Source organism: Trichomycterus rosablanca, chromosome 13, assembly GCF_030014385.1.
Source record: "Trichomycterus rosablanca isolate fTriRos1 chromosome 13, fTriRos1.hap1, whole genome shotgun sequence".
Taxonomy (NCBI): domain Eukaryota; kingdom Metazoa; phylum Chordata; class Actinopteri; order Siluriformes; family Trichomycteridae; genus Trichomycterus; species Trichomycterus rosablanca.
Window position 1 is genome coordinate 37,401,252 of NC_086000.1, and position 12,370 is coordinate 37,413,621.

General features: G+C 45.8%; 1 protein-coding gene across 1 annotated transcript in view; it reads right to left on the bottom strand.

Annotated features, from left to right (window-relative positions):
• Positions 1-12,370, bottom strand: part of rab3gap2 (RAB3 GTPase activating protein subunit 2 (non-catalytic)) — a 38,274-nt gene that overhangs the window by 16,784 nt on the left and 9,120 nt on the right. Inside the window, exons 3-15 of the mRNA XM_063006995.1 lie at positions 11,203-11,320; positions 11,026-11,107; positions 10,876-10,923; positions 9,763-9,838; positions 9,572-9,673; positions 7,093-7,192; positions 6,903-7,001; positions 6,662-6,810; positions 6,488-6,567; positions 4,799-4,891; positions 3,914-4,053; positions 3,635-3,830; positions 3,388-3,531 (exon numbers count right to left, since the gene is read on the bottom strand). Coding sequence (XP_062863065.1) covers positions 3,388-3,531; positions 3,635-3,830; positions 3,914-4,053; positions 4,799-4,891; positions 6,488-6,567; positions 6,662-6,810; positions 6,903-7,001; positions 7,093-7,192; positions 9,572-9,673; positions 9,763-9,838; positions 10,876-10,923; positions 11,026-11,107; positions 11,203-11,320 — 1,427 coding nt within the window. The remainder of the gene's footprint in view (positions 1-3,387; positions 3,532-3,634; positions 3,831-3,913; positions 4,054-4,798; positions 4,892-6,487; positions 6,568-6,661; positions 6,811-6,902; positions 7,002-7,092; positions 7,193-9,571; positions 9,674-9,762; positions 9,839-10,875; positions 10,924-11,025; positions 11,108-11,202; positions 11,321-12,370) is intronic.

Sequence of the window (12,370 nt, forward strand, 5' to 3'; positions counted from 1 at the left end):
GAGGGTCATTCTGCCAAATCGGTGCCATTTTCGTGTCCAGGACATTATATTTATAAATGTGAATGAAAATTAACCTCAAAATGCATTTTTAATGGAGCAAAGTGTCCTGCACATTCATCTAATAGCAAATTTAGGATACATCATTTAAAACGTTCATAAAAACTCCCTATGACACTGAAATAATAGTACAGGTATATCTTCATGACCCCCCTTTTTCAAACACGACACTTTACAATAAAATATAATATAATAGAGTAAAATCTGTCAGAAATCCTTTTTTTCTGCAGTGTTCGGTGACTCCAGATCTTATTGATGTTTTTAATCTTTATTTTCCATAAGAAATGTACAGGGGTTGGACAATGAAACTGAAACACCTGGTTTTAGACCACAATAATTTATTAGTATGGTGTAGGGCCTCCTTTTGCGGCCAATACAGCGTCAATTCGTCTTGGAAATGACATATACAAGTCCTGCACAGTGGTCAGAGGGATTTTAAGCCATTCTTCTTGCAGGATAGTGGCCAGGTCACTACGTGATGCTGGTGGAGGAAAACGTTTCCTGACTCGCTTCTCCAAAACACCCCAAAGTGGCTCAATAATATTTAGATCTGGTGACTGTGCAGGCCATGGGAGATGTTCAACTTCACTTTCATGTTCATCAAACCAATCTTTCACCAGTCTTGCTGTGTGTATTGGTGCATTGTCATCCTGATACACGGCACCGCCTTCAGGATACAATGTTTGAACCATTGGATGCACATGGTCCTCCAGAATGGTTCGGTAGTCCTTGGCAGTGACGCGCCCATCTAGCACAAGTATTGGGCCAAGGGAATGCCATGATATGGCAGCCCAAACCATCACTGATCCACCCCCATGCTTCACTCTGGGCATGCAACAGTCTGGGTGGTACACTTCTTTGGGGCTTCTCCACACCGTAACTCTCCCGGATGTGGGGAAAACAGTAAAGGTGGACTCATCAGAGAACAATACATGTTTCACATTGTCCACAGCCCAAGATTTGCGCTCCTTGCACCATTGAAACCGACGTTTGGCATCGGCACGAGTGACCAAAGGTTTGGCTATAGCAGCCCGGCCGTGTATATTGACCCTGTGGAGCTCCCGACGGACAGTTCTGGTGGAAACAGGAGAGTCGAGGTGCACATTTAATTCTGCCGTGATTTGGGCAGCCGTGGTTTTATGTTTTTTGGATACGATCCGGGTTAGCACCCGAACATCCCTTTCAGACAGCTTCCTCTTGCGTCCACAGTTAATCCTGTTGGATGTGGTTTGTCCTTCTTGGTGGTATGCTGACATTACCCTGGATACCGTGGCTCTTGATACATCACAAAGACTTGCTGTCTTGGTCACAGATGCGCCAGCAAGACGTGCACCAACAATTTGTCCTCTTTTGAACTCTGGTATGTCACCCATAATGTTGTGTGCATTGCAATATTTTGAGCAAAACTGTGCTCTTACCCTGCTAATTGAACCTTCACACTCTGCTCTTACTGGTGCAATGTGCAATTAATGAAGATTGGCCACCAGACTGGTCCAATTTAGCCATGAAACCTCCCACACTAAAATGACAGGTGTTTCAGTTTCATTGTCCAACCCCTGTAGAATAATGTGGTTAAAATTTATGTTTTAGTCACATCCCCAGGCTTTCACTCAGTCCTGTTACCCGAACATATTCATCTAGTCACATTTTAAACAGAAATTTACATTATCTGTATCTACTGAAGCTCATGGGAAGAGCATTAGTAGGTTCTCCCTTTCCCCCCCCCTGTATGTTTGATAATATTGTAACTCGGACTGAGAAGATTCGTCTCCACATCTACATCATTCCTGTTACCCACATTTATTCTTCATTTTAAAAAGAACATTTTGTGATGAATCACTAGACTGTGCCCGGTCTTCTTGTGCCTTTAGCATGTTCTCCATGCTGCTATATTTCATGTATCTACTTCAGTGATTCTAGGTTAAAAACTCAGTCCTGTTACTCAGAAACCTTGTACAAATGAAACAAAGGTGCCTGAGATTCGACCAAAACACATTCTGAGTAGTTAAGTGTGTGTGTGTGTTACTAGATTCAGTGTTAAACAGAGATGGAAAATGACATTTGGCGGAACGGCTCGGGAGCATTTTGAGGCGTCTAAGAATTGAGATGCTTCTCGGGGGCGTGAGACGACAGATCATTAGGTAACATCACATGAGACTAGGGCTGGGTATCGCCACTAAATTCCTGGATCGATTCGATTCCGATTCACAAGGTCCCGATTCGATTCGATCTTCGATTCGATTCAACACATTTAGGCATATTTGAGTTACATTAACAGGTTTTGTTTAAATATGTGCAGATGTTCAGAGAACGAACGTGATAATTGTACAAAGAACACTCATTATTAAAAATATTTGTGTATTTTGTTTACATAAATAATTAATCCCAAACAGAAAACAATAACATTCATTTTTTATTATTATTTTATATGTCTGACACGCTACAACAGTGTAAATGTAATGTAAACATACACCGGGCTGTTGTACAGCTTATGCCAAGTTTACACGACACGACACTCTGATTAACACCTGGTCGCTGTAATGTTCACACTACACGACTGATGGGCGATGGGGGGGTTTTACACCATCTATCACCAGGGGGAATCACAGGCGAGCTTCTCTGCTCTCCAAAACTACGTTCTGTCACGAAAACACACGTGAGAAGTGATGAAAGGTTTAATGATACCACGTCCAAACATGCACATCAACAAGTAGCGAGCGATCAGAGTTTGTGCGCTGATGAAATAAATGAATCTGAGTGGATTTGGCAACACGAGCAGCATGAATCGTTCTATAGTGAGTTGGAGGTTAATAAATATTTTGTTTTGTAGAGAACGATCAGGTCAGAAATACTGTAAAACTCGTGTGTGCTGATGTATTCTGATAGAAACTATATTGCGCTCCACCACCTGTTTCCAACCTCGCCCCCGTGTTTCCCCTCGCTGTTCCTCACATCGATCGAGAGCCGAGTTTTGATCGCAGAGCGAACACCGAGTTCCTCCCGACCCGTCGCCGAGCGAAAATCAGTGCAAAGAGTTGTGTAGTGGTCATAACCTGAGCTTCTGCCATGCTGAACTGATGTGCAGGTCAGATCTCGTTGCATGAAAAAACACTGTCTGGTCACGCGAGATTAAAGGGGGTAACAGATTTCCGTGTGCACCGTAAAAAGGGGCGTGTTTAAAAGATCGATCTCGCGTTCATATGAATCCATATCGGATCGTTCAAATAAAGATCGATTCGAATCGAAAAATCGATTTTATAAACCCACCCCTACATGAGACATATCATAATCCTGACTGTTCACTGTGTGTGTGTGTGTGTGTGTGTGTACCTGAGGGCCAGGTGGAATGGTACAGTGATGGAACGTAGCACTCCGTTCACCGGATCAAACAGACACACCTGCTGTGTGTGTAAGTTCCAACTCTGACTGGTCACACTGTTCAGTCCCATCAGTCTGTATCCTGGATACAGTAACCTTGGAGAAGAAGGATGTAAAGAGACAGACAGACAGACGTTAGTTTCCTCTTTAATTCTCACACACTTGTAAAACCAGAGCTCGGTATAAAGCGCAGCAGTACCTGCAGTGTTTGCCCACGGTGAAGGCCCCGACGCGGGGGCCATGCTGCGTGCCCCACACCTCCAGGATGCCCCTCCGAGGAGCATAGATGACCAAGAACTGGGCCGAGCGGCGCGGCATCGAGGGCGACGTGGTCATCCCTCTCTCTCCTCGACCCTCAGACACTTGCACCCAGCCCAGCTGGGCATCGCGGTAACCTACACAGAGAAGAACAGCTCTAATACAATCATACACTGATCACATCACTCCGATCTGTCCGGGTCACCCTGCCCTGCCTCACCCTTCCACATGCGGATGGCGATGCCACGCGCCACATCGAGCAGCGTCACTCTGCCAAAGTCGTCCGTCACTCCGGCCATGGTGTTGCACGGCGACAGACAGATGGATTCGCCGTGACGTCGAGAATCAGGGAGGCCGTACCTGCACGAAACATGAAACGTCCCGTGCTATGTGATACGGTGGCCACTAAGCTTCACAAAACACATCACATCATCTTATTATTACTTTTCGGGTGTTTGTTTGTCTGTTTAATGTCATTTTATGGCACGATCGGTATTATATTTTAGTCTCCTTATTGTATCTAGTCTTTATATTGTTGGTCCATTTTATATTTTTATGTTCCTATCTGGGTGTGAACTTTAGAACCTAGAGGAGCCCGTCCTGTTTAGACATCTAGGACATGTAGGTAAAGAAGATTATATTTATGTTCTTAACTTTACATACTGGTTTATTAAATACACTGTTCTTTACAACCCCAAATCAGTAAAAGTTAGGACAGTATGGAAAATGCAAATAAAATAGAAACACACACACAGAGTTCCTTACATTGACTTTGACTTTTATTTGATGTCAGACAGGATGAAGCTGAGATATTTCATCTTTTATCTGCTCAACTTCATTTCATTTATTAATAAACATCCATTCCTGCATTTCAGGCCTGCAACACATTCCAAAAAAAGTTGGGACGGGGCAATTTAGGGCTAATAATGAGGTGAGAAAACTAAATAAGCTTAATCTGAACGCTCGTGATCTTCCATCCCTTAGACGACCATGTCCAAAAGCATCCATGTTAAACGGCGTCGACTTCTCATCCCAACTTTTTCTGATTTGGGGTTGTAATACTTATATAAGATCAAAATAAAAACTCTGATACCCTCAGACTTACCTAACGGGAAGGGGCGTGGCAGGCTCAACCTTAGGCTTCTGCTTCTGAGCCGGCTCCTCCTCGGTCTTGTTCTTATTCCACCCCAACCATCCACTGAGAGACGGAGACCATAAATAAAGAAATCTGTTAACACCAGCATGCAAACCAGTTCAGACACAGTGGGCGGAGCGCTTCAGCTACGGGACCGTAGATGACTGATAAAACGGAAGGTCAAAAACCTTCATAATGCCACCTAGATTGTGTTTAAGCTGGAGGTTTGTCTCTCATGTTCTCTATAATGAGACTGGTGGTTCGGCTGAAATTACATAAACAGTACAAACTAAGATAAAATGTTTTCACGCCCAGGTGGAGCAGCGGGAAATTCCGCTAGAACACCAGCACTGGGATTCAGAACTCCCGGGTTCTGCTACCGGTCGGCTGGGCGCCTCCTACAGGCACAATTGTCAGTTTGTCTGCTGGATGGGAAAAGACGGGACTAAAAAGGCAGCGGGGTCTTCGATGCTGTGTAAGGACCCTGGTTAGGAGCCCGAGGCGAATGTCTAAAAGTGGAGGAACGTAGGTGACCAGGCGGAGCAATGGGAAATTCCGCTGTCATCTAGCGGGCGCAATTGGCAGCGCCTGCAGCAGACTCTGATCGGCTATCGTGTCTACTAGGGCGGGACGACCGGACTACGTGGGTGGTGTCTTCAAACGCCGTGTAAAGACCCTGATTAGCAAATAGAGAGGCGCAGAGAGCATGGGTGAAAAAGAAAGGGTTCCGCTAAGGACTGCGCACGGGTCGGAGGGGGCATGAGCAGTAATATACCCACATCGACTGCAATCAGGGACCCCCAGCAGCGGAAGACAAACTTGACTACACTAAATCGGGAGTCACACGCAAATCCAACAGTACAGGTGAATAAGAAGGGGTCGGAATTGTGTGACAGGTAAATATACCCGCCTCTGATACCATCGAGGTCTCCAGCAATGGAACACAAATTGGTCTGATAAACTGGGAGTAAAAATGGAGAAAATTCAGAAACAAAATAGCAAAAAAAGATAAAATGTTTAACATATAATAAACATTAATAAAGCAACGCACAGTCACATGTTGCTTTTGCGATTGTTTCAAAGCAGAACAGACAATTTCACAATCCAAGATGACAAGTGTATCTGAGACTGGTTTAACGAGCATGATGGAACACTGGGACGCTTTAACTGACCAGTAATATCTCACGGTGCGTTCAGATGAGAACCGCCACTTTGTTCAGCGGTAAAACCTGATCAGCGTGTGAATCTGAGCTGAATCTGCATCAGTGTGGAATAAGCGTCAGATCCAGGGTTACAGCTCCACGTGTATCTGTGTTTATCTGGATTCTCCTCCCTGATTCACTTTTAAACTTGTGTTACAGCTCCAGCTTCTGAGAAACGGTGAGAATCAGAATCAGCTTCTCCCAGAGTCTAAATAAAGCTTAACGTGGTTTAATGTAGTAAAAGAAGGAGACAGGAGCACTAAACTTCTCTTCATTATTACTGCTCATAAGTTCCTCCACTGATCACATTCCTCACTCGCTGTTTTACTACAATAAGTCACGGTAAGTTTTGTTCGTACGGCCTCGTATCAAACAGTTCGTCTCATTGGAGGAGCTACAAACGGAACACTGACGGGTCTCCTCTCTAAACACCAGTAAATACACGGGACAGACTCACCTGGCAGCGTTAAACAGAGCTGAGGTGAGTTTACTGGCCACGGCGAGAGCCACGTGCGAGAGGAGAGGCTGAGAACTGCCCTGAGACGGAGAGAGAACACGATCGCTTTATTATAGATTGACTTTATAATAGAAACACGACTTTTAGAGTCCTCAAGGGGTGTACGTGTGTTACCTCTACGGCATAATAGAATCCGGTGAAGGGTCCCCCACCTACGGTAATGTACTGACTCATGGCAGGGGGGCTGCCCTTCACTGAGGCGTGGAACCCCCCCAGAATGGAGGCGTTCTTCATCTGATCAAACACATTCAGGGTCATGATACCTGAGAGAGAGAGAGAGAATAAATGTATTAATATATAGACAGAATAAATATATAGGAGTCATTTTTATGCAGGGTTTTGTGCACATCCATACCCACGCTGCTGTGATCCACGATGGTGTCCATATCCTGCAGGCCCCACTTCTTATAGGTCAGTGGAGGAGGCTGGACGACATCACTTCCTGCCGCTGCAGCTACAATAAAGGTGAATACCAGATGCACTAGTCAGATTTAAAGACACGCGTTTTACAAAACGAGCGAAATTAAAACACACACACACCTTACCTTTAGCGACCTGATTTCTGCAGGCACGTAGAGACTGAAAGAGGCTGAAACCATCGATGGTAACCAAGGCCGTCGGGTACAGGATGCTCAACTCTTCATGCTATTAAACACACTTCCATTAGTGTTAGACAAACACTAGATTTAAACTATACATTACGAATACCTTTATTGTCATTGTGCAAGTACAACGAGATTCAGTGAGCTCTAGTAAGGAAATAATATATACAGTGTATCACAAAAGTGAGTACACCCCTCACATTTCTGCAGATATTTAAGTATATCTTTTCACACAATGAAAAGTAGTCTGTGTGCAGCTTATATAACAGTGTAAATTTATTCTTCCTCAAAATAACTCAATATACAGCCATTAATGTCTAAACCACCGGCAACAAAAGTGAGTACACCCCTAAGAGACTACACCCCTAAATGTCCAAATTGAGCACTGCTTGTCATTTTCCCTCCAAAATGTCATGTGACTCGTTAGTGTTACTAGGTCTCAGGTGTGCATAGGGAGCAGGTGTGTTCAATTTAGTAGTACAGCCCTCACACTCTCTCATACTGGTCACTGAAAGTTCCAAGATGGCACCTCATGGCAAAGAACTCTCTGAGGATCTTAAAAGACGAATTGTTGCGCTACATGAAGATGGCCAAGGCTACAAGAAGATTGCCAACACCCTGAAACTGAGCTGCAGCACAGTGGCCAAGATCATCCAGCGTTTTAAAAGAGCAGGGTCCACTCAGAACAGACCTCGCGTTGGTCGTCCAAAGAAGCCGAGTGCACGTGCTCAGCGTCACATCCAACTGCTGTCTTTGAAAGATAGGCGCAGGAGTGCTGTCAGCATTGCTGCAGAGATTGAAAAGGTGGGGGGTCAGCCTGTCAGTGCTCAGACCATACGCCGCACACTACATCAAATTGGTCTGCATGGCCGTCACCCCAGAAGGAAGCCTCTTCTGAAGTCTCTACACAAGAAAGCCCGCAAACAGTTTGCTGAAGACATGTCAACAAAGGACATGGATTACTGGAACCATGTCCTATGGTCTGATGAGACCAAGATTAATTTGTTTGGTTCAGATGGTCTCAAGCATGTGTGGCGGCAATCAGGTGAGGAGTACAAAGATAAGTGTGTCATGCCTACAGTCAAGCATGGTGGTGGGAATGCCATGGTCTGGGGCTGCATGAGTGCAGCAGGTGTTGGGGAGTTACATTTCATTAAGGGACACATGAACTCCAATATGTACTGTGAAATACTGAAGCAGAGCATGATCCCCTCCCTCCGGAAACTGGGTCGCAGGGCAGTGTTCCAGCATGATAATGACCCCAAACACACCTCTAAGACGACCACTGCTTTACTGAAGAGGCTGAGGGTAAAGGTGATGGACTGGCCAAGCATGTCTCCAGACCTAAACCCAATAGAACATCTTTGGGGCATCCTCAAGCGGAAGGTGGAGGAGCGCAAAGTCTCGAATATCCGCCAGCTCCGTGATGTCGTCATGGAGGAGTGGAAAAGCATTCCAGTGGCAACCTGTGAAGCTCTGGTAAACTCCATGCCCAGGAGAGTTAAGGCAGTTCTGGGAATAATGGTGGCCACACAAAATATTGACACTTCAGGAACTTTCACTAAGGGGTGTACTCACTTTTGTTGCCGGTGGTTTAGACATTAATGGCTGTATATTGAGTTATTTTGAGGGAAGAATAAATTTACACTGTTATATAAGCTGCACACAGACTACTTTTGGGGAATTTGGACGTTGTGCTCAGACCGTTCCTGAAGCATTTTAGCTTTGTGTCAGGGCGCATCATCGTGCTGAAAGAGGCCACAGATATCAGGGAAGCGTCTCCATGAGAGGGTGAACATGGTCTGCAACGATGCTTAGGTAGGAGCTACGTGTCAGAGTAACGTCCACATGGATGGCAGGACCCGAGGTTTCCCAGCAGAACGTCGCCCGAAGCATCACACCGCCTCCGCCGGCTCGCCTTCTTCCCATAATGCATCCTGGTGCCGTGTGTTCCCCAGGTAAGCGACACTCACGCACCCGGCCGTCCACGTGATGTAACAGAAAACCTGATTCATCAGACCAGGTCACCTTCTTCCATCGCCCCGTGGTCCAGTTCCGATGCTAACGTGCTCATTGTTGGTGCTTTCAGCAGTGTATAAGGGTCAGCATGGGCACCCTGACCGGTCCAGCTGATTTAAACTGTTTAAACGGTTTACCACTGTTCCTTCCTTGGACCACTATTGATAGATACTGACCACTGCAGACTGGGACACACCCCACAGGAGCAGCAGATCTTCATACTTGTTAATTTTTCCTGCTTCTAACATCAACTTTAAGGATTAAATGTTCACCTGCTGCCTGATATACCCCCCCCACTAACAAACAGGTGCCGTGATGAAGAGATGATCAGTGTTATTCACTTCACCTGTCTGTGCTCAGAATGTTATGCCGGCTCGGTGTATATAGATACGTAGGTACGAACCTGTTCAGTGACTCCGGGGTGGCGGGGAATCTCATATGTACGACACTTCAGCCTCAGCACAGGATCTTCATTAAGCAGCTGAGCCAAGAGTAGAACCCCATTCTGCAATAAAACGACATGATGATAAGTGACCTGTACACAGACCAGGAGTTTGTGCGATGGGACAGTTGAGAGCGAAACGATCACAGTACCTCTGTGTAAAAGCGAACGTGTCCGGAGCTGAACCCGACCGCGATACACGTCCAGTCTGGACGACCTGTCGAACTCCTAAACACACACACACACACACACGTGTTTATCTGAATGGTCTGTCTGTGCCATTTACTATTAATACAAACACAAAGTGTGTGTGCATGTGTGTCAGAGATGCGAGTCCACACACAGCGACTTCAGACTCGACTCAGACTCGTTTCAAATGACTCGGACTCATGACTCATGACTCGTAAACAACAGGAGTCTCTAGCGTCAGCATGTGTTAACATTAGTTACGTGTGAGAATGATATATATATAAAAACACATACATGTGCACACGTTTTGATATTTTGATTTGGGACACACCCTCTTCTTGTGACGCATCATAAAATGGTGGAATACCCTACGTAGTGCACTTCACAGGAACAGCCGGGGTGAATGGAACGCTCCTACAGAATCGGCGCTGATGGTTGAAAGACGCTTTCTGAACCAATCAGAGCTTCTGATTGTAATTGTTAGTAAGAAATGCTGTTATTTGCATTTATTCGGTTTGCGTCACACAGATGACGTGGTAATGAAACGCTCGATCGGCTTTCTAACCACTTCCTGTTTTACTTCACCACCGGGAAAAGTTTGGAGGTTTTTAATTATAAGCACATTTACAAAATAACGGATTCTGTTCCTAATGGGACGCACGCTTATAAATGTAATAGCATCTGGAAGAACAGAAGCTAAGGTAAGCAGCGGTTATGATGGTTTTTGCTGTGTTTGGGATTTTGGCCGCTGTGCCGTGATTTATCGAGCGCTTTTGTTCTGTAATGAAAACAAAACGTATCAGTTGAAGCTTTTAACTGGAACCTTCTTGTTACAGAAATTACATTCATTTACACGATGAGGAGGAAAGTAAAGACACGAAGTAAAACGGCTAAATACACTCGCTAATCTGTTGTTGTTTTTATCTGAACTTACAGATTATTTCTTTATTTCTACTCTACATTTATAATATATGTTTTGTGTAGATTATATTGACTCGTGACTCGACTCGGACTCGTATTTTGTGACTTGTGAACATCTCTGGTGTGTGTGTGCTCTTATATAGGACAGGTCTCACCTCTTCTGGCTGGCGAGTGGAATGCAGATAACACTGCTCACACTCTCTCTGTAGGAAGAAAACATCAACATGAACAAAAAAACAAGGAGGGGACATCTAACGTGATCACTGCAAGTGACCAGTGTGGTCACACCAAAATCGGTTTCTCACCCCTCCTCAGCGCTCAGCGTCCCGCTCCAGGTCACGGCCAGGGTCATCTCCTCCCGTCCAGCGGAGTCCGTCTGCCATTTGGCTGCACGTGAACACAGCAAATAATCAGTGATCAGTGTGTAATCACATGTGTGTGTGTGTGTGTGTGTGTGTGTGTGTGTGTGTGTGTGAATATACCGGAGAGGAAAGCGGCTTTGTGCTCTCGAGCGATGACCAGCAGATCTGAACAGGGAGAAAGAGCGAGTGAACAATCCTGCAGCCAGGGGGCGCCGTTCCGCTGCACGTCGTCCTCAGCCTGGACACACACACACACACACACACACACACACAATTAATCAGTCTGGCGAGAAGTTCTTTATTTTGCATTCACAGGGTTTAATATGATGTCGGCCACCCTTTGCAGCTATAACAGCTTCAACTCTTCTGGGAAGGCTTTCCACAAGGTTTAGGAGTGTGTTTATGGGAATTTTTGACCGTTCTTCCAGAAGCGCATTTGTGAGGTCAGACACTGATGTTGGACGAGAAGTCCTGGCTCACAGTCTCCTCTCTGATTCATCCCGAAGGTGTTCTATCAGGTCGAGGTCAGGACTCTGTGCAGGAGAGTCAAGTTCTTCCACACCAAACTGGCTCGTCCACGTCTTTATGGAGCTTGTGCTTTGTGCTCTGGTGAGCAGTCATGTTGGAACAGGAAGGGGCCATCCCCAAACTGTTCCCATAAATCTCTTGGTATGCTGAAGCATTAAGAGTTCCTTTCACTGGAACTAAGGGGCCGAGCCCGACTCCTGAAAAACACCCCCACACCATAATCCCCCCTCCACCACACTGTACACTCGGCACAATACAGTCAGACAGGTACCGTTCTCCTGGCAACCGCCAAACCCAGACTCGTCCATCGGATCGCCAGACGGAGAAGCGTGATCCGTCACTCCAGAGAACACGTCTCTACTGCTCTAGAGTCCGGTAGCGGCGTGCTTTACACCACTGCTCGGTGATGTGAGGCTTGGATGCAGCTGCTCGGCCATGGAAACCCGTTCCATGAAGCTCTACACGCTGTTCCTGAGCTCATCTGAAGGCCACATGAAGTTTGGAGGTCTGTAGTGATGGACTCTGCAGAAAGTTGGTGACCTCTGCGCACTATGTTCCTCAGCATCCGCTGCCCCGCCCTGTTATTTTACGTGGTAACACTTGGTGGCTGAATCGCTGTCGTTCCCAATCGCTTCCACTTTGATATAACAGCACTGACGGAATTCACTAATGTGTGTAGAAGCAGTCTGCATGCCGAGGTGCTCGGTTTTATACACCTGTGGCCATGGAAGTGATTGGAACACCTGAATTCAGTGATTTG